Below are 27,654 nucleotides of genomic sequence, written 5' to 3'. Positions count from 1 at the left end.
TGTGAGCGTTTTAAAAAGAAAAGCTACAAACTTAAGAGCAAAGTATCAGCAGCAGGTGTTTGTGTGTGTGTTTGTATGCACTGCAGATTGTGTTAAACAGTGTTTATCAGTAGCAGTGTTTCAGTTTGTCTCTCAAGATTTGCCAGTTTTTACAGTTTTTTAGTGTTTACCAAAGTCTGGCCTTTCAGCTGTAGTTTTCCCACCAAGTTATTTACTTGGGCACGCACACACAAACGCATGCATGTACCCTCAGGTGTGTGTATGCAAAGAGAGCAGGCACATGTGGGGAGGTAGTTGTTCTCTTATAAGGGCAGGAAAGCAAAGCACCAGTCACTCCCACAGTCCAAAAACAGCCGAGGAAACAAGCAAGTGTCAATCAGTAAAGAAGAGTGAGGTTGCTTCACTCCCACTTTACAGAGTTTGGCTTTTGTTGCGCAACATACACCTGGAACAACTGACCTTCCCATTCACGAGGACTCACAGGCAGAAGAAAAGAGGAGCTCAAAGACCCACCGGCTGAATTTAGCTCAGACAGACGTGAACATGGAGGAGAGGGACTACGGGTCGAGGGACTATGTTGTACAGAGGGAGGTTCTGGATGAGTTGCGCCTGGATGAAGTGGCACAAAAAGGGACGTGGACCACCGAACCAACTCTGGGTGAACGGGTGAAAGAGTCCCTGAGGTAAAAATAGACAGGAGAGGACACAGGGGAGAGGGAGGTGTGACAGGCAACAGAGATACACAATGGTACAAACTGACTAATAGGATATATTTGTATTTGGCTGTGTCAGTTTTATTGTGCTTTTAACTGTCTCTATGTGTGTGTGTGTGTGTGGCTTCACTGTGTCTCTAACTATTGAATGAGCCATCAATGAGTGTGTACTGTAGCTATGTATGTGAAGGTGTAGTGTATTATACACCTTAACTTTCTTGCTTAAATATCTTGTATTATCTTATGTTCTTCTTATTGTGTGTGCTTTCTCTGAACTGAAGGAATGTGTCAACTGATGCTCTGCTTAATGGGTTCCAGATGCTGCCTAGAAGCAACTTTATCTGTTGGAAAGTTGATGATTGTTTTGTTTAGCCTAAAGGCTGAAACCTTAGGTCAGGGGTGTTTTCTTCCGTTGACCTATGGTGGCCCAAAGGTTATCAATTTGGTCAAGAGGTTAAATTCCAGAAAGTAAATAGTCCAGATCAAGGTAGTCTTTGTTGATTGGTTGCATTCCTTAGTTTGGAGAAGGTGGAGTGTTTGGAGATAAGCCAGCATATAAAAAGGGAAGGTTTTGGGCCAGTCGGGAGAGATCTCATTTTGGCCAGAGATGCTCCAGGATTCGGCATTCTTTGTACACTGTTCTTCTTCTTGTTAATAAACTTCTTTTTGAATGCAAGTGAAGACGTGTCGGCGGTGATCCCTTCTTTTCATCAACACATCAATATACCACAGTTTTTGGCGTCACGAACTTGGACGTGTCTGTGGCCTTTCATTGGCTGGCAGCTCCACCGGGCTAAACTTCCGCAACAGCCGGCTTCTACAAAGGGTGAGTTTTTCACATAAGTGTGCGCTGGTTTGCTTGTGGGGGCTGCTGTCTGCTGTTGGGTCACACCGTTAAAGAATCTTTGTGTGGGTGATTGTTGCTTTGATGATTAGAAGCTGTTTATCGTTCTAAATTTTTCTAAATTAGGGGGGTTTTTGGTCTTTCATTTTTGGCTTTTGGTTTTTGTTTGCGTTGCAAGCATCGCAAAAAGGGGGGTATAGGGAATTTGGAATAAAGGTTTTTGGGGGGTACTAAAGGTTTTTGGGGGGTACTTAAGGTTAAGGGGGGTAAGGATGAGTAAAGTTAAAGGTGGGTAAAGATTTCAATAGAGGGAAAGTTACAGGGGGGTATATAAAAAGTAAGGATTAAAGGGGGGTATATAAAAAGTAAGGATTAAAGGGGGTAAGGATTTGAATAGAGGGATTTTTTGAGTAAAAAGAGGTAAAATAGAGGGACATTTTGGGATATTAAAAGAAATAAGGTTAAAGGGGGGTTTATTAAGAGTAAAAATAAAGTTAGAATAAAGAGTTAGAAAGAAGCTTTAATACATATGTGATCACTTGTTTTGTGTTTGTTTGTTAAATCCCCATTTGTGTGTGTGTGTGTGTGTGTGTGTGAAGATTGGTTTTCTTTTGTGAATAAAGTTTATGATTACTTGATATGATTGAGTGTATGTTGAATAGAGATATATAATGTTATATATTCTTTAGCTGCTAACAAATATGAGCCTGAGGAAGACGCTTTAATGAGCTTCCAAAGGACGTTTAATAAGAAATAAAATGTATAAATCTTCCAAGGGGTATTTGGTTAAAGATGTCTTTATGAGCCTCTTTTTCTCTTTTCAGAGGACTTTGAAAAATAAATAGACTTGTTAAAAAAATAAATATTAAAAACATATGAACCCCGGAGGAGGATTCTTTTTGTAAAAAACTTTGACAAAGGGTGAAAGTTTGATAAAGGGGGGAAGGAATGTTTTCAAGTGTTCAAGTGTTTTATTGATAAGGCATTGAACCATTTGTCTGTTTTCCTTTCATGGTATGAGAGTGCAAAGAGGAGGCAAAAGGACAAAGGGTGTGTCTGGAGGCGCAAGGACAGCTGGTTTGCATCACAGGGACTGAGGCTTGCGGACGACAGCGCTTGCATCGGGATCCAGTGATAAAGGCCAGTGTGATTTTATCCACAAACTCTTTCCGACAAATGTACCTGCATTTTAACCTCTGTGCATACATTTATAGTTGATGTTGTTGATGCAATTTGATTGATAATAGTACTTTCATTTACATTTAGTGCACACACCTATAGTACATGCATCATACATATGTTGTAGTTAATTAGAAGAAAGCTTGGCAACGGACTGATCATTTCATTATTGAGATACTGGTTTGTGTGAGATTTTGTTGTTGGCTTGTGATTTGGTTTGGTTATTGCTAAAGATTATTGATTTTGTAGTTGAAGAGCTTTGTGTGTGGACCTGGCGTTGTGAATTTTTACCTATAGAACTCTCTTTTGATTTCTGAAGTTGGTAAATCTTTTCATCTGTTTTTCATCAACTGTGACAATTGAAGCGGCATAAGTAATTAAAATATATTTAGTAGTAATTAATTAGATATAATAATAATCATAATAAAATAGAATTAAGTTAATCTGGTTAAAATTGAATTAGAGAAGAATATCAAAATGTCAAAAATAGACAATCCAAAAGTAATCACTCCTGTTGAAGTTGTCCAAAAGAATAATCCTCTAATTAGAGGTGTAGCAGAAATGTCAGAGAAGTGGCATGGGCGTTGGTCTAATATTGACCAACCGTGGCCAGCCGTAGGGACTTTTAACCCAGATGTAATTAAAACAATGCAGGTGCTTGTGTCCATATATAAAGCAGGCGAGAAGAAAGGGAAAAAGGGAGAGAAGCGTAAGCAGAAGAGAAAGATGGAACTTGACATGCTCCAGCTGTTTGAGAGAGAGGGACAGCAATGGGCAAAGGCTAAGGAGGAGGAGAAAGACAAGGCTCAAAGAGAGTTAGAGAAGAATGCAAAAAGTGTAGAAAAGTTAATGACAGAAATTGATGCACCCTTCTCACATGTGGTCCCAGTACAGAGACCCCCACCTTATGAGAAGGAGGTAGAGCTTAGAGAACTTTATCCTCAGCTCCCAGTGATTACTCAGGAAGGAGATTATCATATTACAGATGATAATGAGAAAATAATAGAGACAGGAAAAGCAGAAACAACTTTAAAAATGTATCCCAGCTCCAAAAGCAAAAGTAAAAGCAAAACTGTGCATTTCAAAGCTAAGGATAAAAGTAGAGTTAGAAAGATTGAGTTTGGAGATGATGATCAAAGTGATCTGGAAGGAGCTGTTGGGGGATACGATCCTGCTGTAAAAAAGATATTAGCCAGAGCAGAGAGGAAAGGAGCTAAGTCAGGAAAGAAAAAGTGTCCCAAAGATGACACTGAGAGTGAAGGGGAGGACAGTGAGGAAGAGTTAGAAGAATTGAGTCCATCATATATGGAGTATCTAGAGAAGAAGTACCTTGATAGGAAGGAAGAAGAAGATAGACAGGAGTGTCTAAAAGTAATTAATGAGGAAATGGACAACTGCGCTTCACGCCTATCTATAACATCCACACCCAAGGTAAAAGAGTTTTTCGAAGACAAATTAGAGGAATTACAGGCTAAAAAAAGTGATCTAGAAGCACAAAGCGCTAAAAAATCAAACACAGGATATACATTCCGTCCGAGGAAAGACAAGAGTTCCAGTTTTATGGGTCCAGTAATCATTAGAGGACAAAGTCTGGAATACAAACCCTGGCAAAGCACCGACATGTCAGATATCCTGGAGAAATTACCTATCCTCCAGAATGGGGCGCATCCCTGGATATCTAAACTAGAAGAAATCATGGTGGGAACACAATCTGCCATGGGTGATATTAAAAGATTGTTAGCTAACATTCTAGGAGTTCCTGCCATGGAAGAAATTCTGCAGCGAGCAGGACTTAATCGTTATGTGGGTACCTCTGTAAATGATTCAGAGTTGTTTGCTGCAAACAGAGCTAGAGTGTGGAGATCTTTGAAGGACACATTTCCCACAAATGTGCATCCTGATAATATTTTGATTGAATCATTGGGATGCGATGAAAATCCTCGTGCTTATGTGTCAAGAGCGCATCAGATGTGGAGAAGTGTTACAGGACATGATCCGGATGACAGTCAGATGGAGCAATCAATCTTGCGAGCTAAGATTCAGAAGGGGTTGCCACTGTCAGTGAGGAGTAAATTAGCAGAAGTGGTTGGTCTAGGGAGCATGGTAAAGAGTGTTTATACAGATCACATAGCACACCAAGTAGAGCTGTATAGGAAGAAAGAGTATGAACAAAAGGAGCAAGATCAGGAGATCCTTAGAAAATTAAACCAGATTCAGTTGGTAGATAATAAGAAGAAGGAGAAGAAGCAGGCAGTAGTTATGCAGAACCAGCCTGAGATAAATCAGCCCATGTCACAGTCACAGCCACAGCTGCAGTCACAGCTAAATCAGTACCAGGCACCACAGCCTTGTGCAGTGGTACCTTTTGTTTATAACACACAGCCGACCTTTGGCCTGCAGCAGCAGGCATGGAGAGGAAGAGGTCGAGGAAATGTAGGGAGAGCAAGAGGAAACTTTAATCCAAATTTTCAACACTGGTTGGACATTTTGCCCGTGAGTGTAACAAAGTAGGAGGAGGAAATTTCAGAGGGAATTTCAGAGGAATCTGGTAGTGTCAGGGCCGGAGCAAGATCCAACAATAAGGGTAAAAGTAAATAATCAACCATTAGAAGTGATGGTAGATAGCGGAGCAGCTTTTACCTGCATTCGGCCTGAAGATGCTATACATCTCCCTATGTCTGGTCAATTGATACGGACAATCGGGTTTGAGGGAGTCAAACAGCTGGTACCTCTTACAAAACCAATTGAGCTCTGCTACAAAAATCAAAAAACTACAATACCTATACTGGTATCAGAACATACACCGATTGCACTTTTGGGAAGAGATGCTTTGTGTAGATTGAATTGTATAATAAAATGTACTCCAGACGGCTGTCTGGTGGAAATGCCAAGTGATACTGCTCGTCAATTGTCAATGAAAACAGATGTTGAAGCTTCTTCAGTGTTTTGGATTGGAGATCTCAGTGCAGGACTTTTGGAGCCTGTTAAATTGTGGGAGAAGTTTATTGCAGCAAATATGTCTGATGCGAAGCTTCCAGAGTATCCGCTGCATTGTACATTGAAGTATTTTAAGGATGCTTCTCAGTCAGATTTTGAAAATTGGGTGAATCATCAACCAAAGCAAGTTGAACTCACTTCATGTTGTATCATTTTGGGCCCACAAGGAGCAGCTATGATGATTGATGTGAATGATTATGTGAGTAAAGAATTTGACATCAAGAAAAGTGTGCCGCATGTAACTTTGATGGTGTCTGAGGACTATGAACAGAAACATATAGGGGAAATGATGGTTGAGGCAGGGAAAGCTGTTTTTGCTCCAACAAAAGAGAATTTTGTCATGGGCGACCACAAACTGTTCGAATGACACATGAACAACTGCTACACATTTTACAGTGTTGGATTTATGTGGTGCATTTTTCAGTGTTCCAACAAAGGCTGTGTGTTTTCTTCATTAACTATTTTTCAATTTCAATGCAGAACAGTGATGATCAAAAAAGTCTGACCAATAATTTCATTTAATGACAACCGATGAGCAAAATCCATCATCCATGATAATTTTGATCCATAATAATTAAGACTTGTTTACCAAACCTAATTACACACGTGATATATTTTAGGACCCAATATTTTCCAGTGTAATTCATCATGTGAATGAATGAATAGTAGATCTGTAACAATTTCCACACATGAGGACAATTTGTGCAGTTGACATCAACAAGCTAATGTCTTCTAGGTAGAATAACTAATATTTGTATAGGAATTCTCATTATTTGTTTATTTAAAGGATCTGCATCAGCTGATGCCACGGCAACCAGGTCATCTCTTAGAAATAAACAGTAGCACATTTGCCTGCCACCGTTATCCAGTGTATCTTAATTTTACAGGGCCAGCTGATAAAAAAAAATGTGGCGGGTGTTACAGTTCTCAGGTGTCATTTTGTTTTTAACAGAAAAAGACATAAACTCTTTGTAAATTATGTAGTTTTCCCATTAAAAAATCTCAAATCTAGTTGGCACACTTTACTGAAAAGTCTGTTCTCAATGTTTGTGCACCAGGAAGTGCCCACATCGGTCTTATGTAACCTGCACGTTGGACCTTATCGAACACCAAATTATGTGTAAACTCACAAAATCATTAAAATCAGCCACGTTTTAAAGTGAATGAGCTGATTGAATGAATATGAAAACAACCTTCTGGTGCCAACTTACATTATTCTACGCACAGTGAAACTCAAACATCCAACTGATCTGAAATCTGAACAAACAAGTGAAGGGAGGGCCTTCATCATCACAATACAATACAAATATGACATATTAAGACATTAATGTTGTGTATTTCTGGGCTGACTGTTGCAGGTGTTCTGTGCCCAGGCTGAAGCACACAGCACTGAGCTGGGTGCCTGTTCTCGGCTGGTTGCCTCACTACTCCATCAGGGACAATGCAGTGGGGGACCTGGTCTCTGGCTGCAGCGTGGGCATCATGCATCTGCCACAGGGTTTGTGCATCAGTGTCTTTTAATTTGTCAGCAAAAATAACTCACCTGTGGATGTGTTTTTTGTGTGTGGTGCAAATCTGGTTTAGTATTTTTAGTATTTAGTATTTATTTATTTGCACCATAAAAAACGACAATTACAAAAAACAGAAATGAAACAAGAATAGTAAGTGCGGGAGAGGTTAAAAAACCCTACATGGGCTTATAAGAATCACCTCCCCAAGAAATATACACATTCAGAAGATAAATCAGCAACAACAATAGGAGAAAGCAACAACAAATAACAGCAAAAAAGAAAGCAATACAAGTGCCTTTTTATAGCACACACTCAAAGAAGTCAGAAATAAAAACACGGGTATGTATAAATATAAAATAACTGTATTTAACTGAGTGTATGAGCATGTAAAGAGATAATGATCCAATGACAAATATACTGGAAAAGAAACTATTAGGAACTTTGATTTAACAGGTTTAAGCTTTCAGTCTTAACTTAAAAGTATTGAGGGATGAAGATAATTTAACTACATGAAGATGGGAATTCCAAAGTATGGAGCCTCTGGAAGCAAAAGAAAACTGAGTATGAGTAGTGCGGCAAAAAGGGGGATGAAGTTTATCAGTCTGTCTTGTGTTATAAGAATGGACCTGAGAGTTAACTGTAAAGAATTCATGAAAGGATTTGGGCAGCAAGTGGGAAAGATGGATATATTTATAAATAAATATACATGATTGAAGTATATTAATATCGTAGACTGACTTTATCTGAAGATTCTTAAACAGAGGGGCAGATGGAGACAAATAATTAGAGAAGGTGGCTAATCTAACAAATTTCTTTTGCGCGATTAATCATTTCTGTAAATTAGAAGGATAAGTGCTGGCCCAAACAATATTACCGTAACTGAGATGTGGATGAATTAAGCTATTATACAGTATATTTAAAACTTTCTGAGATATGAAATCACAATTTTTTCTGATTAAAAGAGTAGATCAAAGAATTTTCATTATCAGGAATGTTTGACCTTGCCATTATCTGAATGGTATTGTAGTTATTTAGTTATTACTGTACATCACTATGTGGGTCCTGTGTTGTGCAGTATTTTCTCCTTCATCCGGAAAAACCTTTAAATATTTTTGATACTATAAATCATCCAATTGTGTCTGAAAAAGAAATGTAACTAATTAAAAAAATAAAAAATAAAAAGTCAAAATCAAGTTGAGTCTTTTATCAGTGTAAGTCAAGAAGGTCTCCATTCCTCAGTCTGCCCCCCCACCCCACCCCTCCCTCCCACACACTTGTGCTATCAGGACTCTCATCTGACTCTCAGCAAGAAAGCAAATAAACATCCTTCCCAACGTGTCAAACAGTTCTTTTAACTGCCAGGATGTAGAAACCTTAACTGACATCACATTTGTTTTGAATAAGGGACAATTTCCCTTTTAATGTTTCCACATGTGTTTCCTCCCAGGCATGGCATATGCTCTTCTGGCCTCCCTACGCCCTGTGTACGGCCTGTACACCTCACTCTACCCAGTGCTGGTGTACTTCATCTTTGGTACTTCCAGACACATCTCCATAGGTGAGTGGATGCGAGTGGCTGACACTAAAAATCATTCATGTTTATGGCTTTGTGCATGAATGCCAGGGTAGGCTACATACTTGTGTTTGGTTTGTCCAGGAACATTTGCAGTGATCAGCATCATGATTGGGAGTGTGACAGAGAGGATGGCACCAGACAGCATCTTCATGGGAAACGGCACCAATGGGACTGTGGACTTAGATGCACGAGATGCCTTCAGAGTGCAGATAGCATGTTCCCTCACTGTCTTGGCAGGAATATTCCAGGTGTGTGTGTGTGTCCCCATGCGGGGTCAGCCCTATGTTCCCACAGCCCCATGTTCCCTCAGCCCCATGTTCCCTCAGCCCTATGTTCCCACAGCCATATGTTCCCTCAGGTTTATGTTGCCTCATTTCTAAGATTTTTCTTATTTCTAAGAATGTTCTCAAAATGAAACTCTAAGTCAAGTCATTTTTATTTTAAAGGGATGATTTGGAGTAATTTCAAACTAGGGTCCTTTGCACCATGACCTACAAACTTTTCTAATGCTTTGTTTACTACTACTAACACTATTTGTACTACTGTAGAAGTTTGTTGTCTAAATTGCACTAACTCATGGAGGTGATTTTAATTTCGGTATAAGGGTTCGTCACTCAAAACCTATGTTGGAGTAGCGGTGTTGGAAGGGATCAGCCCTGTGTTCCCAGATTTAGCTAAAAGCTACATTACATCTGTAGTCAACTGCTACTGGATAATAGGTTGGGTGTAATTGACGACCAAATTGGGATAAAATCTGATGCAAATTGATCATAAAGGAAATGTGGGAACATAGGGCCTAATTTTGTAAATAAAATAAAAAACCTTAGAAATGAGGGAACATAGGGCTGAGGGAACATAGGGCTGTGGGAACATAGGCACGCTCCCGTCCATGCATGTATCTTTTTTGGCTGAACTTTCAGTTTGTGTGCTGAGATTGACCAACTTTCTCTGGGTTTTCTTCCATCCTCAGATCCTTTTAGGTGTGGTGAAGTTTGGATTTGTGGTCACCTACCTGTCGGAGCCACTGGTTCGTGGCTACACTACAGGATCGGCCTGTCATGTATGTGTCTCACAACTCAAGTACCTGTTTGGAGTCACACCGGGGCGATTCACTGGTCCTCTGTCCCTCATCTATGTGAGTATGCCATACATTTATGAAACCAAAGTATGACCCAAAAAAAAGCACTTGGTAGAGAGTTTGGTGAGGCTCAAAGTGTGATGATTTTGTTTTCAACCTGATGCCTTTTGAGAAACTAACAACTAAACTAACACTTAAGTAGCTTAATTTAGATTTTTAGTCACCTGGAGTTAGACTAAACGGTAAACACCAGCCCTGTTCTTCCTTTCAGTTTGAGGCTAGTAGCCAGCAGCTACTTAGCTTAGCTTAGCACACAGACTGGAGACAAAGGGAAATGATTGATTTTATCATCAAACTGACAAAAAGTGAGTAAACATAGTTCTTTAAGTTCTCTTTGAGGTAGGCTACTTTTGGGGGCTAACAAGCTTGTTTACACTTTAAGGCCAACCACATGTGTTTAGTAACTTTGTAGGCTACTTGTACTGTAATGGTAGGCCTATCATAAATGTGAATGTTTTTTAATAGACATTTGGGGGACGATTGTAACTCATATCTCACTTATGATTAGCCCCTATCTTATAATTAAAAGAATCAACCTGATATTTATGAGACAATATAACAATATAACTTAATTATGAGTGTCTGATCTCGGAGCTAATAAAAATCTCCTTTTCCTATTCAAAATTGTTATAATATCTAATTTCAGCATTTATACTTAAATGTGAGAGGACTGCGACTCCTTAAAGATTTGCCTGAAAATCATGATTCCGTTTGATAGCTGCAAATACATCCATGGCATAAGGCAAAAAAAGTACTTGTTAATAGCTAATTCAACAAAATACAAACAAATGTAAGTTTAAAAAAAACACACACACAAAAAAAAAAACACAGCTCAAGTTGTTGACCACAGTGTAACTTGTATACATGATGTATATTAGTACGTGACCTGACTACGTGACATTAAACTTCCTGTTTCGTGGTGAAGATAATGTCTGTTCACATACATGAAGACTTCAGTATGTCACTTCCTAAAATATAAATATGTTGAAAAAGAAACTTAATTATTTTTACATTTAAACATTTTACAAATTAATCTCATAAATATTAAGGTCAGTAAGTTATATAAAAAAATATAAGCAGATAAATATCAAACAACGGCAACAAAATATGACAAACTTCTCCAAATTTAGAGTCACTAAAGAGCTGTTGTATTGTATTTTTTTTACATGTTCACATCACAGCTTTTTATTTGATAGGTAAGATTAATTTACTTCCTCTTTCTGCTTCTCACAGACTCTGGTGGACCTTTGCCGACTGCTGCCTCAGACCAAGGTGCCCGAGCTGGTGGTCAGCTTGGTGGCGCTCTCTGTCCTCATCGTGGTCAAAGAGCTCAACGCCTGCTACAGACACAAGCTGCCTATGCCCATCCCCATAGAACTCATAGTTGTGAGTTTTTCCTTCTTTTCCCCCCATTTGCACAGCAGATGTTTTCACTTCATAGCCCACCAGGGGGCATCTGTGCCTCAGTCATCCTACCTAACTGAGGGACTGTTGACCTTGTTAGATATTTGCCAATACGTGTTGTACGTGCTCAAAGTAATGATTTCCACACACACACACACACACACACACTCAACCAACATTGTTTTTATTTAAATATTTTTTTCCCCTTCACATTTTTCTACAGATCATAGCAGCAACAATCATCACCCACTTCTGTGGACTTACAAGTGCATATGCCATTGATGTGGTTGGAGAGATACCCAGTGGGTAAGTGAATCTCTCTGTGTGAAATACGTAAGTCTGTCTGAACAAAAGAGAAAGAGAAAGCAAGTGGGAGAGGTTAGACTGAGGACAAACTGTTTTCAAGACAGAGAAGCACTGTGTGTTTCCTGGTCGTCTGAAAGGCAGAGGTGTTGATCAGAAAAAGTCATGCACCCTACAAAGAAACTGTGTCACAGGGTGTGAGCTTGCTTTTAATATGATATTCATGGAATTCTGGTTTGGCCATTTTTTGTGACAACAAAGGTTGTAAGTTGGGTGTGTTCCTAAATTATTGAAAATGTCTGCAAGCACAGGAAGTGCTCGGACAAAAGAGGATGCTACAGCATGTGCAAATGCAAGACCACTTGTCAGCAAAAGGTTACAGCTGCTGATGTTTAAAGATTTCACTCTGGCAAGAAGCCTGTTGGGTACATTTCTTTTAATGTAAAGAGGTTTTAACAGCCTCAGGGGAAATGCAAATGTCCCTAATGCCCTGGGCTGTTTGTAGAGATGTCTGCATGTCAGGACTTTTCTAACTGTGCATGATAACTGTGATAAAAAAACCCTGAACCATTCATGTTTTCCTCTTGTTTCAGGCTGGTGGCCCCCCAAGCTCCAGATACCGACTTGTTCTCACAGGTGATAGGTGATGCGTTCGCCATAGCCATCGTGGGCTACGCCATCAACATCTCCCTCGGCAAGACGTTTGCCCTCAAACATGGCTACAAGGTGGATAGCAACCAGGTGAGGCACAGACACACAGACACACTGTGGTTCTCACAAAAACCTGTCAGAGTTATACTTGGAGTCCCCCTTCCTGTCTGACTCACTGCTAACAGGCAAAACTTTGTCCTAATATTAGACTTTACTCTCTGCTCGCTCACAGTTAGTCATAACGGTCACATCAGTGGAAAAATTATTCTGTAAAAACGACCCGGTTCAAGCAGCGCCCCAGCAGCAGAGCCATGAATAATTTAACAGAACTATGTTTCTGTTGGTTTGTTTCAAATAAATCAAATCCAAGTTATTTTACTGGCCCGAATTACAGAAGCAGCTCAGACTCAGAGACTTTGCAGTGCGACAGAAGCAGCAACAAAAAGGTTTTCTTGTCATACCGATCAGATGCTCAGCACATTTTTCAGACGCTACATTTATTATACTGTGAGTGTGTTTCTGGTTCTCAACAGCACTGTTTACAAATTGCAACTTTCCACTGCGGTTGTCTATATATAGATATTTTCTCCATAGTCCCCGAGTAATATTATTTGCAAATGAAAAATTTATTCAGCTTCCACATCTGGCATATACTATCCTGATAGTAATGATCGACTGAAAATAGATGACCTAAAGTTTTCATGCAGTTGGCCACCGATGCATTTATGTCAGTTATGAGTGCAATTTCTAATATTATAATACTTCAAACTTCTTCCACCGCATCACACTATGTGACAAAGACATCTTGGATTCACCTCATAGTGAAAAGCAATTGAAATTCCCTTGGGGTTACATGAAGTTTGCATATGACAGAGTTGATGAGATGTGATTAAATGGTAGAAAGAAATGATAAACATTGATATGAAAACAAGTGGTTATAATCATCATGGAGATGTAAGTATGTTCTTGATTGCTTATGCAGTCTCCTCTGATTATTCATTCTTTATGCCAAACCACAGCCTGAGATTAAACTGCATTGTTTCCCCTTTACTTGTACGGCGGGGGTCATACCATCACTTTATTGGAAAAATGATTAATGCTCTCCTGAAAATAGAAATGGATGAAGGCAAAACTTCCGTCCTCTTTCCACAGCTCTGTCTTCACATGCACATACAGATGTTTTTATGCTCTTAGTTTGGTCTGTAACACTCAGACTTACAATATTCACACACACATGCACACTTTTGCTGAGGCATGTGACTGGGATCATTGTGGACAAAGATGGGTTGGGAGCACTCAGCCTCACCCAGAGCTGCCCTGCTAAATCATTAATGCCCAACAAGCTTTATGCAATCAAGTGTGTCTTAAATATGCTTGGCACTGCGCTCACAGAGTGGCAGTGGTGTGTTGAAATGGCCATAAAAACAGTATTCAGTATACAGTAGTGTTATTCATCTGACTCTGGACATTAAAGGCCATGATATTTATAGTCATTGGTCAGTATGTCAGGATTAATGTCAAAGGTCGTCTGTTTTCCAGCCTTAATGTCCAAACTGAAACTAAACTAACTCCTTCAAATCTCTCCTGCTCTTTCTCTTTTTCCAGGAGCTGGTGGCTCTGGGTCTGAGTAACACTGTTGGTGGATTTTTCCAGTGTTACTCAGTGACCTCCTCCTTGTCTCGCAGCCTCGTTCAGGAGAGCACAGGGGGCAAGACACAAGTAAACACACACACACACACACACACACACACACACACACACACACACACACACACACAAACATTATATGTGCTCAAACATCATAAATAGCAGCGTCTGATTAATTCTAATCCGTTGGTTCAACTTGGGACCATTATCTCCATGATAAACTGAGTGTGTGTGTGTTTTATCAGGTTGCTGGAGTGATTTCCTCCATCATTGTGCTGATCACAGTTTTGCAAATCGGTGCTCTCTTTGAAGATCTCCCCAAGGTAACACCCTCACCCCCTCCCTCCCTGTGCCAACTCTCACTAATGACCAGTCAGTCTCTCTCCTGGCAGACAGTTTAATAACCAACAACTGCTGTGGGTATATGTGAACACATCTGCATGTGTGTGCTCCACAGGCTGTCCTGTCTACAATAGTGTTTGTGAATTTGAAAGGAATGTTTAAGCAGTTCATGGACGTCCCTGAGCTGTGGAAGACCAACAAAGTTGATCTGGTACGACTAAATCCTCTTGAAGAGTTATTCTGCTCAGTTAAATACTGTGTGAACCTTTCATCACCGTTGACCTCATTGACTGTCGGTGTTTCTGCCGCCCTCTAGCTGGTGTGGTTGGTCACATTCACAAGCACCATCCTGCTCAACCTGGACCTGGGCCTGGCTGTCTCCATCGGCTTTTCCATGCTCACTGTCATCTTCAGAACACAGCTGTAACTACACCCCCCCTAATCTTTCATTATTTATTCATATGTAAACATAATGAGATATTCGGATGAGGTGCTGCAGGACACTTATTGCTGTAATTTGGTCATCTTAAAACCTTTCAGACCCCGTTACTCTATCTTGGGCCATGTGCAGGGCACTGACTTGTACCTGGACACAGACAAATACAGGGAGGTAAGAAACTTTAGTTTATTTAGCCGTGTAAATAGCCTTGGTTTTATTCTGTTGTCCCATAAGAGTTCTACCACCACTTCATAAAATAATGGTGAATGTAACTCCAGCAGTATCCCAGTTTTTAATCCAGAGAGCTCCCTGACAACAGCTGCCTTGGTCTTGACTGAAAAATATCAAATTGTTTTGGTTTGATTGCCATGAAATGTAGTGCAGAGGCCGTTTTAAGTGATATGTCTTCACAACTACCAGACAGATTGTCATGGTTTGATGTCCCACTCAGGATGAGTGAAAGCTTCACTTTTCATTTTACAATTAAAGCAGAAGTAAGTGATATATTTGTGTTAATCTAAGTCTTAAATAGTTATATCTTCCGACAACAATCACTTACATAGAGTGTTTGGTCTGAAACACGGGTCTGTCAGTCCCTCTGCTCTGCTCTGAGCCCAGGAGAAAACTTTTATTGTATCCTACAACCTTTATCCAATGAGGAGAGAGAACGGCATGAAGGGCTGTGTGTGCAGCCAAGGGATGCGCCTGAATGTGGTGACGTAGGGACGAGGACTGCTATGGTGCGTTCAAGGCAACCCGTAACTCGTGTTTTTCCGACCTGTGAAGTCGTACCAGTTCGATCTGGTACGAGTTCACGGGTCAGAAGTTACGAGTGGCCGTTATAGTGACTTTCACAGGTAAAACAGGTCAGAAAAACACGAGTGGGTTGCCTGGAACGCTACAAAGTCGTAAGTCGTGACTTGAAGCTGTAATTTACGATTTCAAAAGCCTGCCTGGAATGCAGCATTAGCCAAAACGACCGGATCGCTTACTTCTGCTTTAACTTTAAATTTGTGCTTTATGACAAAATACAAAACTAATGACATCGGCCTCAGCTGTAATTTGAGAGAACTGAGCCTTTTATAGGAGCACTTTGGATGGAGAGACTCCATTCAGTCAAACAATACATGGGGGAGATAGAAAGTGCAAGTGAGAGCAGAAGTGAGTGTGAGTCCCTGAACTCTTGTACTTCATGATGTGTCCCTGCAGGCGAAGGAGATTCCAGGAATTAAAATCTTCCGCTCGTCCACAACCATCTACTACACAAACGCTGAGATGTACGTGGAGGCCCTGCAAGAGAAGGTGTGTGTGTGTGTGTGTGTGTGTGTGTGTGTGTGTGTGTGTGTGTGTGTGTGTGCTGGCTTGTGTTTGATTACAAGATGTAATCTCTGTCTGCCGTCTACAGCAGCCTTAATTGCCTTCATTATCTCTCTCGCCTGTCTCGCTTTCTCTTTTCTCTCTTTAATGTGATCCTCGGCTTTTTGTGCAGAGTGGGATTGAGATCGGGAAGCTGCTGACGGCGAAGAAGAAACGAGACGCGGAGCTGAAGCGTAAACAAGAGAAAGAGAAAAAGAAAGAGAAAAAGGAGGCAAAGAAACAAGTATGATATCCTAAATGACACATTCAGGAACACCTTGAATAAAATCGCATACGAATTTCAAAGTTACTAATAGTTGTTCTCACTTTCTCTACCTACTGGCAGACAAAAGCAGCCAGCTACCTCTCCAACGGCACAGTCTCCTTGAAGGAGTTAGAGACGAATGAGAGGAAGAGGGGACAGACACAGACACAAGCCAACGGTCCAGCTTTAAGCCTGACAGAGACTTCTACAAATAGCGTCAGTAAAGGACAAGTAAACTGGGCTTACCAACATGACAAAACCATACAGGACTCAGGTTCGGACACAGGTTGCCCCGGTAATGGCAGCATCGACCAGGTATCGCACCGTGGCGATGAGGAGAAGGGACGGGCCTGTGGATCACACACACACAGCATCATCTTGGACATTTCAACAACCAGCTTTGTGGACACAGTCACCGTGAACACGTTGAAAAATGTAAGCATGTTGACAATGCCAATATCAAATCACCTGATATGTTGTTGTTCATCTTTAAAACATTCTGTTCAAGGTGATCTAAACAAACTTATGCCTGTTTCCCTCCCCAGATTTTCAGGGACTTTGGGGAGATTGATTTGGAAATCTATTTAGCAGGCTGCCAAGGTGAGTGGCACAGCAGACAAAAACAGAGACAAAGTTAATGTCCTTAATGCTGAGTCAAGGCAGTGAAACTTCAGATAATAAATGCATCAAGGTCCCAGCCTCGGTGGCGCCACATCGTTCCTTGTCTGACATGTCAGTCAAATATAAATATTTATTTCTATAATCTAAATGCTTTTGCTCTTTGCCTCTCTGTCTGTCTGTTTAGCCTGTGTGGTGGAGCAGCTGGAATCGGCCGGTTTCTTCTCAGAATCCATCCCAAAGAGCAGGTTGTTTGTCACAGTCCACGATGCGGTGCTTCATATTCTCAAGAAACGGGGGCAGACAGACTTCATACTTGTACGTTCACCACTGTGAATATTCACGACACTTTTGGCTGTAACTCCCTTATATATATATATATATCGCTGGTGTATATTCTGATCCTCTATCCCATAATCCTCTTCATTTTTCAGGATGTTTCCTGCAGCACCCAGATGTAACCATTAGGGGTCACACTGCTCCAGCTCTCGCCCTCGTCCCCCTCCTCCTCCTCCTCCTTTTCTTGGGCTGCTGGCTGTTCCATTGCTGCTCACTACTGGTCGTCATTGTCTCCGAATGCACCACCTTGACATGGCGGCCGGTTGCCATGGAAATACAGGGAGCCGTTGCTGTGGCAACCGGCTTTTTATGATATTGCCTAATGAGATAGCCGGCAATACGTCATTGCAGCTCTCTGGCTCTGTGGTGAGTGTATGAGAGACAGAGAAGGGGCGGGGGTTGAGTAGGAGAATGTAACATCGGACTAATAGGAGTCTGTATTTATAGCCTGTGTGAGAGAGCAGAGAGTGAGAGAAAGGTTGACTGGAAGGGGAAACTCACTCATGAGAGGCGTTGTGAACAGACGGGCGGAGATGTGCATTTGTCTGTCAATCTATATTCTTGAATCAGTGCATTTGGCCCTCCTCCAAATGTCCATAATTAATCAATAGAATGTAAATATTTGTCATTGATATGGCCAAGCCCTTTGGCTTCCCTCTGGGAGTGGCTCTTACATGATACAATACAGGAACGAGCTGAGATGCAGATGTGGTGTAATAATAACGGTGTTGTGTTTTCACTGAGCAGCAGCTTCTGAACACACTGCGGGTGTATTTATAGTCAGTATTCACACGTCTGATTCCTCTGACATCCGAGGCTCCCCCTCTATATTTAGGACCCAGTCTCTTATTGTCATCTATAATAACCATCTAGCATTTGTCAACCACTCCATTATAATGTATACCACATGTTTCATTTATATGGAATTGATTTGGAAAGCCCACACATACGTATATATTTGCTCACAGTCATTTTTTACTTTCATAAATATGTGTAGGAAATGTGAGAGGGTGGGAATATCTACAAAGTCTACTAGACTGGTGCATTTACGTGCACTTCTGCAGATTAGAAAAAAGAGTGCTCATGAGTGCAGGGCTATTTTGTCCCATTGGGACGAGCAAATAATTATCTACCTGCAGTTTGTCAGAGATCCTCAAAATTGTTGTTTTTTTGGCTAAACCACTCCAATGTAAACACTATGAGGTGTTAAAAAAACACATTTACTTGAGCGTAGCTACTGCACATCGTGTTCACTTACTGATAACACTTATTAGCAACTTCTTATAAATGTTTAGCTATCAAATATCTCTTGGAGTTTATTTTTATACAGGTGTAAAAGTGTAAAATATTTAATGTGATTGAACCAGGATATTTTCTGTACATAGCCACAGTGTGTTTTATAAATGAATGAATGAGACCATGTAAATAATAATAATAAAAAAAACTCACAGAAACACATAACATCCATCCTTGTCTGGTCATTTATTGCTTCTTTCCTTTCATGGCATCAGGTCTCTTCCCCCTCCCCACATCCCCATCTCCTGCTCTTTGCACAGTTCAATCTAGAGTTTCTCTCCTTCTCTTAAGGTGGAAATACTGATCATCATCCCCTCCAAATATTAACACTGATTCACAGACCCTACAATACACCGGATACTTAAGTTAGTTCATAACACATAGCTGGAAGTGGTGATGCATTGTCTCTTTTTGATTATTATTATTATTATTATTATAATTATTATTTTATTTTTTATTTTTTTTTAAATGGAACTTATTTTTTTGTACAGTTCATTAAGAGAATACAGTTGGCAGAAAATGGTCAAATGCAATGCTACATGTAAATGAAGACAACCACTGACATGGTCCAACACACACGGACACATGCACACACAGTCACACACACACACATGCGCTCTCTCTCTCTCTCACACACACATACACACACATTCAGACAGTGACACATCAGCAGCAGATATGAGGTCTTTCATTTTGAATTTTTAACCAGAATATTTTGAGTTTTTTTTGCTCACTCACAACAAAACAGCGTGGCATGTTGGGACTGATGAGGCTGCTGTAACCCTGACAGAGAGGCGCGGAGAGAGGGAAGATATTGCAACTACACAGGAAACAACACACTTACAGAACAAGACGGGACAGAACAGCACAGAGGCAGGGGGCGGGAAGAGAGGGGAGAGTCAGCGAGGTAGAGTCAGAAAGCAGAGCAGAGGGGAACATCAGCCTGGGATGATATAGATGTGGATGTGTTTCAGTTCTTCTCCCATCTAATCTTTGGTCCATTTGTCCAGGGCTTTTCCGTTGGTTTAAACTGTGGGGGTGCGTAACTAATCTGCACTTTGCTCTTACCAGGCCAATGTGGTTTTTGCATGTATGTATTTTTGAGAAATTTGTATGTTTGTGCATGTGTGTGTGCTGATGTGAAGGGCGACCTTGGGTCTGTGTTCTGTGGGGCTCAGCTTATCAGATGACACTCTCAAAGAGAAGCGTATTCTTAGTTCCTGCAGGGGGCAGCAGTTTGGCCTCGCTCTCTGGGGCCAGGTACTCCAGATGATGTCTGCCCCAAACTGGGGTAGTCAGGTGTTGCCACCGCTACATAAAAAAATAAAACAAGGACATGATGGGCTGTTTATTGGATTGATGCCTCAGAACTCTGTAATGAGTAATTATGAAATCAGCAGACCAAATAAGGGAATGCAGTATCCAAGGAAACACATTCCTACTGATTCATCAACAATTACAAACAGACACACAAGCACAAGAGAATATGTGCAAACACGCATGTTTGCTCTGGGGCATACTGACCTCCCGCAGAGATCCTTTGCAGCGCAGCAGTTTGTAGAGAACAGTGACGGGGATACAGAGCATTGAGGACAGAGCCAAGGCCCAGCCAAGCGCTTCGCCCCACACGGGGTATGTGTACACTGTGTTGTAGGTCAGGGGCTTATAGTTCACCACGTGGAACAGGAACACTCCCTATATGCACACAGAAATGTCAGCTGATTTCACCTGGCAGGTCAAACTCAGAGAAAAGCAAGCACACACACACACGCACATGTAGAACACGTACCACACAGACTAAAGGTGTGATGTAGGACCAGCACCACTTCATGTAGGGTAGGGGCTGATAGCCAATCATGCGTGCCACGTCGTCCATGAATCGGTCTGCGCCTGGTGGGGATGACACACAAAAACATTGAGATTATGAATGAATGAATGAATGAATTGTGCGGGGGTTGTCTTGTTTGTGTTGTAATTATGCAGTGTTGCCTCACCATAGACCCATGCGATCACCACACACTCCCAGAAGGCCTGCCACAGCAGAGTGATGCCACTGGCAGAGTAGTAGTCAAACAGCTGGAAGACATACATCCCTCCCTGGCAGAAGCACAGACACCAGTCAGCATTAAGACTCTATCCTGTTAATACTTCATGTGACCTATTTCCAGTCTTGTCTCTGCTGTTTGAGCTTTCATTCTATTCCAGTAACGGCACTGGTTTGGTTTTCTGATCCCATTGAAGCTTTACACGAGCAAAGAACATTAAAATAATTTGAAAGCAAAAACAAAAACTATGGCATTTCAACTAGTTTCTGAATGCAGGGTTCCTACACATTTGAAATGTCCAAATTCCATACTTTTTCCAGACCCTAATTTCCAGACTTCTCAGTAAAAAAAATTCTAATAATTTGTGACATTTGAGATGTGCATAATATAAAAAAGCATGTAATTAATCATTTGTTTTCATTATTCTGAATGTGTATGCCATTATGTAACCAAATCATTTCCAAGAGATTGTAGCTAGGTACAATAGTACAAAATAATGAAACCAAATAACTTCACATAAGACCAAAACCAGATGATAAATATATTTCCAGACAATAGTTTCCATTTTCCATACATTTCCAGACCTGGAAATGTATAAAATCAAATTTCATACTTTTCCATACTTTCCATACTTGCGTAGGAACCCTGTGAATGGCATGGTATTCGGCCCAGACGTTTGTTGGGTTATAATCTGACTGCCTGTCTAAAAAATGACCGTGTATCCCACCCTAATTCTGCAGAATTTAACCATTTGAGGTCTTTTTGAAACTCAGCTGTACCTCAGTGACCATGGACATGTCGATGAGGAAGCAGATTACGCAGCAGATGGCCGCTACCACCTCTCGGCGCAGGGAGCCAAAGGTAGATGTAGGGGGTAGCATGTCCATGATTCCCGTTATCAAACCCTCTACCCCTACGAACTGAAAAAGAGAGTGGAGACAGAGCAGAGAGGGAGGGAGAGAGAAGGCAAAAGTGAGTGGCCGGCCAACAAACAAAGGGACAGAAGGAGAGTGAATGGCTGTCTAAGTGCCTGAGTGTGTGGACATACATAGATTTTACGCAAATATGTTTACAATGTAACATACTATACATTCATAACACACTATACTTGTGAATAACAAGAAAACAAAATAGCAATTAAAAAGCAATTATACACAGATTTTCCATGTAGCTCACACAACCCCATGACTCCCCTCTAAGCTGCCCGTCAACCAATCAACAGATGCACTGAACTGCAGATGCACCTGACATGTTACTGACATTTCGCAGGTGAGCGTGTCAGCTCGGCCTCCCCTCTTCAGTCTCCCAACACGAGAATATTTATATGTAACTTTGCAGAAATATGTATCAACCTCCAGAATGAGTTCAGCTGTGGAGCTATTTTTACTTAATTTACTAGAAACGGCAGCACATGCATGAGCAATGTGGCTGTGGCAGGAAAAACAGAGAGATGGATGGAGAAGAAATGAGGCAGAGGATGGAAAGTGAGAGTAAATGAATGGATTGGAGAGCAGACAGACGCTCTCTGTGTGAATCAGACAGAAGCTCATTGACAAATCCCTGGGCTGTAAAACAATGGATGTAGGCACTGGCTCAAACAGACACACAACAAACAGGCTGCTAAGAAATGCAATGCTAAAACTGGATGTGATGTGTCTACACTTTTTGTGAGAGGAGGTGAGAGAGAACTAGAGACAGAAAACTGCTCTACATTAAGTGCTACTGAATAAAAATAAAAAAAAACAGAAAAAATATAGAAGCAGGGAATACATCACATGAGCATTAGTTAATCTAAAGTGAACACACAGTGTATAGCTAAGTATTACCTGGCTGTCTAAGCCCAGTATGAGCAACATGAAGAAGAAAAGTGCTGCCCAAAGCGGCGCCAGAGGCATCAGAGTCACAGCCTTGGGGTAGGCTATAAAGGCAAGGCCTGGACCTGCACATTAAGAAACAGAGTGGGAAGCATAAAGTATCAGGAGCATACAGTATGGCTCTAACTGTCTCTAACACCGGCCTTTAGGTACCAATGTCATGGGGAATCTGCATTCTTACCACTCTCAGCCACCTTACTGATGTCCACGCCTTGCTCTGCAGCCATGAAGCCCAGCACAGAAAACACTACAAAGCCTGCAAAGAAACTGGTTCCACTGTTAATGATGGCCAGCACGAATGCATCCCTGCACAGAGATATAGAAGAGAGAGGAACAGAAAGAGAGGAGGGGGAAAGAGAACAATTAGAATGACGTTGTGAGGAAAAAATGCATTATAATATGCTGTAACATGAGGCTCACATTAGATACTCAGAGTCAGGACAGACACTCGCAGCAGAAGAGATGGGCTGCCATGGTTAACAGGGGATCAATAGCCATTTCTCTGAAAGCTGCTCTTGTCTTTGAAGTTGGCAAGAGGACAGGAAGTAAACCAATGAGAAGTCTGTTTCAAGGTCTAAGAGGGTAAAGAGAGAAAGGGGAACCCATGCTGGCTAATTGCTACATATATACACTACATGGGACTGCATAGCTAACATCATAATAATGCATGTATTTATCCATCATTCATGTTGGAGATCTAATTCTCATTTAGGATTGAAGTCAACCAACATCACTGTGATCTGGTTTACACAGTGAAGACTAGTGACCTTTATTCTGATAACATTTACAGTAGTCTGCAACACTGGCCACGACTCCCTTCTGTAAATGCAACAGTTGCATGATGGTTATTATAAAACTGTTGCAACTTTGTTCAGCAGTAACCTTTACCCTATCTACTGCCAATAAACTCTGTCAATCTGGGGCAGTGCTTAGAGGAATGCTTATGGATGTGGATAATAAACACCAGTGAGACTGGGTGTGTGTATTAAGAAAGTAGTCCACATCAAGACCACAGTTATTACATAACACTTAAGTGGCGCTGTGAGGCTGTATTGTCTCATTACATATCAGCAGACACAGTTGCTGGATGAAGAAAACTTTACCACTTGCGTAACACATGCCAAACATAACTTCTAGCACTGTAATGTGTATTATTGGGGTGGGGTTGTTATTGAACACAAATCAAAAGGGGTTTATCTACCCTATAATCTTCATGAAATGCCTCAGCTTTCATTAGTGTGCACTTCAGCCTCAGGTGAATGCTGAATGCAAACATTACTATACAATATTTAGCAGAAACCCAACAATTTGATATAATTGTGTCGATCTTTTACCAACATGGACCAACTATTTGGTCGTGCAACTTTGTAAAGTGTGGCATGCAAAACCAAGTTAACCATTGGCTAATGCTGACACATGACCAAAGGTTTATGGAAACTGCTCCTTTATCAAATTTTAAGACCATCCATCCTATGGTTCAAGATATTTCACTTTGGACCAAAGTCCTGCTGACACTGTAATCCCTAAAGCTACATACTGTACTAGCATGGATAAAAAGCAGGCGAACAAAACCCTAAAACTGGGTCCTGAGTCCCTGATGTACTATACATTGGCATCTGAGAGCGGTTTATATACACATCTCCCCAGATATCCCTGGGCTACTTTAAGTGTGTGTGAGAAACAGAGCTGAGCTAACATGCCTGAGAATCTAAACTCATCTTTCAACTTCCAATTAAGGTCAAGGCAGAGAAAATGTCAAATGGCAGGATATTCACGAGACTCCTCCTGTAAGAGGCATTCCAAATATTCAAGCTGCAAGTGATAAGATTTGTTTTTTTCAATTATTCCTTCTGCTGCTATGGAACTAACTACCTCATAAGAGTTTTAATATGTTTACATTTCCCTGTCTCTTTAGGGGAAACACATTTAGGATCATCAATCTGCCCACACAACAGAAATAGTGAGGCCAGCTGTGACTAAAAACAGACAATGGAATTCAGGTCTGCAGTGCACTGCCTTCTTCATTACGGACCTGATTGACCCACTACAGTACCAGTTACACTGTATAACAAAATCAAATAAATAAGAGATTACTGGGCTGTAGGAGTCCTCCTGGAAACCAGTTCAGTTCTATTTTTGTCAGGAAGAAAATGACTTTACGCATGAAATGTGAGTAGTGTAAGAGGAAGCCTTTGGGCCTTCAGTCACATTCAGTCCTGGCACCATTGTATAGTGTATTCATGTATATAGACTGTGGTTGCTTTCTTCTATCAGTGTGTGTAAATGCTTTTCTTCTGGTTTGTTCGGTAGTACTCTGGCCTTCGTTCACTGACACTGGTGTCTGATTTTATGTTGTGTGTGTGTGTGTGTGTGTGTGTGTGTAAACTCACTGGTAACAGTTGTTATGGAAGCGGTTGTAGCTGCCCAGAGCAGTCAGGGCACCCAGTCCAATGGCATAGGAGAAGAAAATCTGAGTGCCCGCATCGATCCACACCTATCACAACGGGTGATAAACGTGAGTGATCTTTTTAAATCGTTTAACTTATTTCTTTTGTACCCAAAAGTTCGAGTTGTACCTGTGCTTCACCAAGTTTAGACCAGTCTGGTTTCAGGTAGTAAACAATCCCATCTAAAGCTCCAGGTAAAGTGACTCCATGGGCCAGAAGAACGATCAGAACCAGGTAGGGGAACAGAGCTGTGAAGTAGACAACCTACAGAGAGATGGAAAAAGAGGTCTGTGAAGTACATTTGTAGACACTGTATGACTAATTTGTAGGTTATATTTGGGGGTAGGGAGGTGAAGTTGAGTGCTATGCATTAACTTGCATTAAGTGAAAGTAGAAAACTCCAAAGTAAACTTTTAAACCCCTCACATTACATGAAGTAAGTACATAAAAAAAAGATGTGGTTACATGATGAATTTAACAGGCTAGCTGGAAAAGTTTAGTGCTTATCAACATGGTCTATCAGCTATGGTCAAACGTTTCAATGCAACTGCACCTAAGTATGTTTTTAGCACTTTGATTAATAAATTACCTGCTTTGCAAATACTCAAGTCTTAAGTAGAAGCCCATTAGGTCCTTCCTGTAGTAGATGTGTAATGGGCCCTGTCATGTTACTTTGAAGAAAAGGTAGGCCTGTAAATGGAAAGCCAGACAATTTGTAAACCTCCTGCAATAGCAGGGGTTTTTGGCAGACCTTTTCAAAAGGTAGTCTTTTGACAAGTTATGCTCAGAAAGCTGCCCCATGCTACCTAATAGAAGCATCAAGTCCCAGCTAAATCAGTATGGTAAAAGCAAAGTAGTGAGAAAGCACATATTTGCCTTGATCTAGGGTGAACATGGGCAGAAAAGCCCCTTTCCAGCTCTAAAACATCTATGGTGGAAAGTTACTAATCGGCTTACAGCTGGCTGACTGGCTCAATCTCCTTCATTATTTTTTCCCCTTGCTCTATGAGCTGTAGCTACTCTGGAGACACAAGTATGCAAACACAGGCAGCTCCATATGCTACGAAACAAGGATGCATTCATTCTGCCAGTGTATCAATGCGGAAACATTTCAAATAATAAGACGTGGACATCTTTTTTAAACTGCTATGTGGAAATTACTCAGAACATTGCGTACGTGAAATATAACATAATGGGGATCAGTGGAAGATTAAAGCCTGACTGGAAACTTCACCTGCACATGTATATAAATACACGTGAGGAAAAAAGTACCTATGCATATCAGAAGACATTACACGTGTGCTCATATTTTTTTTATCCATATGTGTTTCAGTCTAGACGCTGATCCTTTCACTATACCAAAGCTCCTTTGGGGTCAAGGGGCATAACGCTGCATTTTTTTTTTTTAAACCTTTCACATGAAGCCATGCAAATAATAGTCTGTACTCCATGAACCCTAATATTGACAAGAAGCAATTTATGCTAAATGTAAATATGAAACCATAGTCATCTGCACTCAGTAACCCCAAAACACTAACATGTGACATTAAGAATCATAAACAGCCAGAAAAAACTTTACCTTGCCAGTAGATTTAACACCTTTCCACATACAGAAGTAAACAATGATCCAAGTGGCTATGAGACACAGCACCATCTCATAGCTGATGCCACCAGGCTCGTGCAGCCCACCAGACAGACGGAGCACTTTACGCCTGGGAGAGACGACAGAGAGATGTGTCCATTAGAAAAGATAACAATGGCATGTTTAAAGCCTGGAATAGGTTGCTACCAATAAACATCCAAAAAATGTTCATGGTCAGAGAAAGCATATATGATTTAAGAGGGAACTGTAACTTTAAACAATCTACCATCCATTCTACCCTGAAAAGTTTTAGCATCTATTTTTGTGGTGTTAAAATGTGGAATAGACTAGATGAGGATATAAAAATGTGCAATAACTTAAAACAATTTAAAAGTAAGTTCAAACATACACTCTTGGACAGCTATAAAGAACTTGACAGCTCTTTTTATTTATAATCATGGTCTTATTTCATATTAAAGCAATATGTTTTTAATCTTCTGAATTGTATGGAACTACAGATGTATGACATGAATCACAATGTGGGGGGGGGCTGAACTTGATCAGCTTTGCTTCCTTCAGCCCCTTCTATTCTCAAACTTGCACAGTATCATTATTGTTCTGTTTCTTGTTACGTAGATTGTTTGTCTTTTGATGTGCTTGTTTGAGACAAATAAAAATCTAATCAAATCAAAATATCTGAAGAGTAAATTAGTGAGGGGGGAATGCAAGCTGAACTACAGTTTGCAAAGTACAATTAGCACAAAAAATATGTATCATATTAAAGGGATAGTAGCATTTTTTTTAAAGTGGAGTTGCATGATCTACAAATAGCCCCTAAGTACTTTAATTGCAGTAGAAGACTCTCTGCACTCCTCCCGTTAGCAACGCCAGCCCATAATAGCCCTGCCCAGAGATTTACAACATACAGTGTTGTGAACAGACCCAAAGAAACGGCCTATTTTCACGGCCTAAAAGAGGTTTTACCTGAAAAAAAATACACAGTTCCATTGCAATTCCTGCACTTTGAAGGGCTGGAAAAATTATATTATAGTGAACAATGGAACTGTGTATTTTTTTTCAGGTAAAAT

The 27,654-nt window shown here is 40.7% G+C and overlaps 2 protein-coding genes and 1 pseudogene across 3 annotated transcripts in view; 2 read left to right on the top strand and 1 right to left on the bottom strand.

Annotated features, from left to right (window-relative positions):
* Nucleotides 1–338: 338 nt before the first annotated feature.
* slc26a6l2 (solute carrier family 26 member 6, like 2) lies at nt 339–18,793 on the top strand. Its single transcript, XM_085782185.1, has 19 exons — nt 339–683; nt 7,092–7,231; nt 8,692–8,802; nt 8,902–9,068; nt 9,791–9,955; nt 11,192–11,344; nt 11,586–11,668; nt 12,259–12,406; nt 13,922–14,035; nt 14,209–14,286; nt 14,421–14,516; nt 14,622–14,728; nt 14,846–14,915; nt 15,954–16,046; nt 16,234–16,344; nt 16,447–16,800; nt 16,911–16,965; nt 17,171–17,301; nt 17,418–18,793. The coding sequence occupies exons 1-19, from the start codon at nt 544–546 to the stop codon at nt 17,442–17,444; spliced, it is 2,343 nt and encodes a 780-aa protein (XP_085638311.1). The 5' UTR covers nt 339–543; the 3' UTR covers nt 17,445–18,793.
* Nucleotides 3,571–5,288, top strand: LOC146984771 (uncharacterized; annotated as a pseudogene).
* The window catches only part of LOC146984767 (sodium- and chloride-dependent creatine transporter 1), a 29,696-nt gene continuing 20,827 nt past the window's right edge, over nt 18,786–27,654 (bottom strand). For both annotated transcript variants that reach the window (XM_085782188.1, XM_085782187.1), the window contains exons 5-14: nt 26,564–26,696; nt 25,114–25,248; nt 24,928–25,031; nt 22,719–22,843; nt 22,490–22,602; nt 21,443–21,583; nt 20,613–20,715; nt 20,408–20,508; nt 20,143–20,313; nt 18,786–19,929 (exon numbers count right to left, since the gene is read on the bottom strand). In XM_085782188.1, coding sequence (XP_085638314.1) covers nt 19,801–19,929; nt 20,143–20,313; nt 20,408–20,508; nt 20,613–20,715; nt 21,443–21,583; nt 22,490–22,602; nt 22,719–22,843; nt 24,928–25,031; nt 25,114–25,248; nt 26,564–26,696 — 1,255 coding nt within the window. In that variant the 3' untranslated portion in view covers nt 18,786–19,800. The remainder of the gene's footprint in view (nt 19,930–20,142; nt 20,314–20,407; nt 20,509–20,612; nt 20,716–21,442; nt 21,584–22,489; nt 22,603–22,718; nt 22,844–24,927; nt 25,032–25,113; nt 25,249–26,563; nt 26,697–27,654) is intronic.

The sequence above is a fragment of the Trachurus japonicus genome, chromosome 7, assembly GCF_045865225.1.
Source record: "Trachurus japonicus isolate A0001 chromosome 7, Traja_1.0".
NCBI classification, from domain to species: domain Eukaryota; kingdom Metazoa; phylum Chordata; class Actinopteri; order Carangiformes; family Carangidae; genus Trachurus; species Trachurus japonicus.
This window is presented reverse-complemented; position numbering and strand designations above follow the sequence as displayed.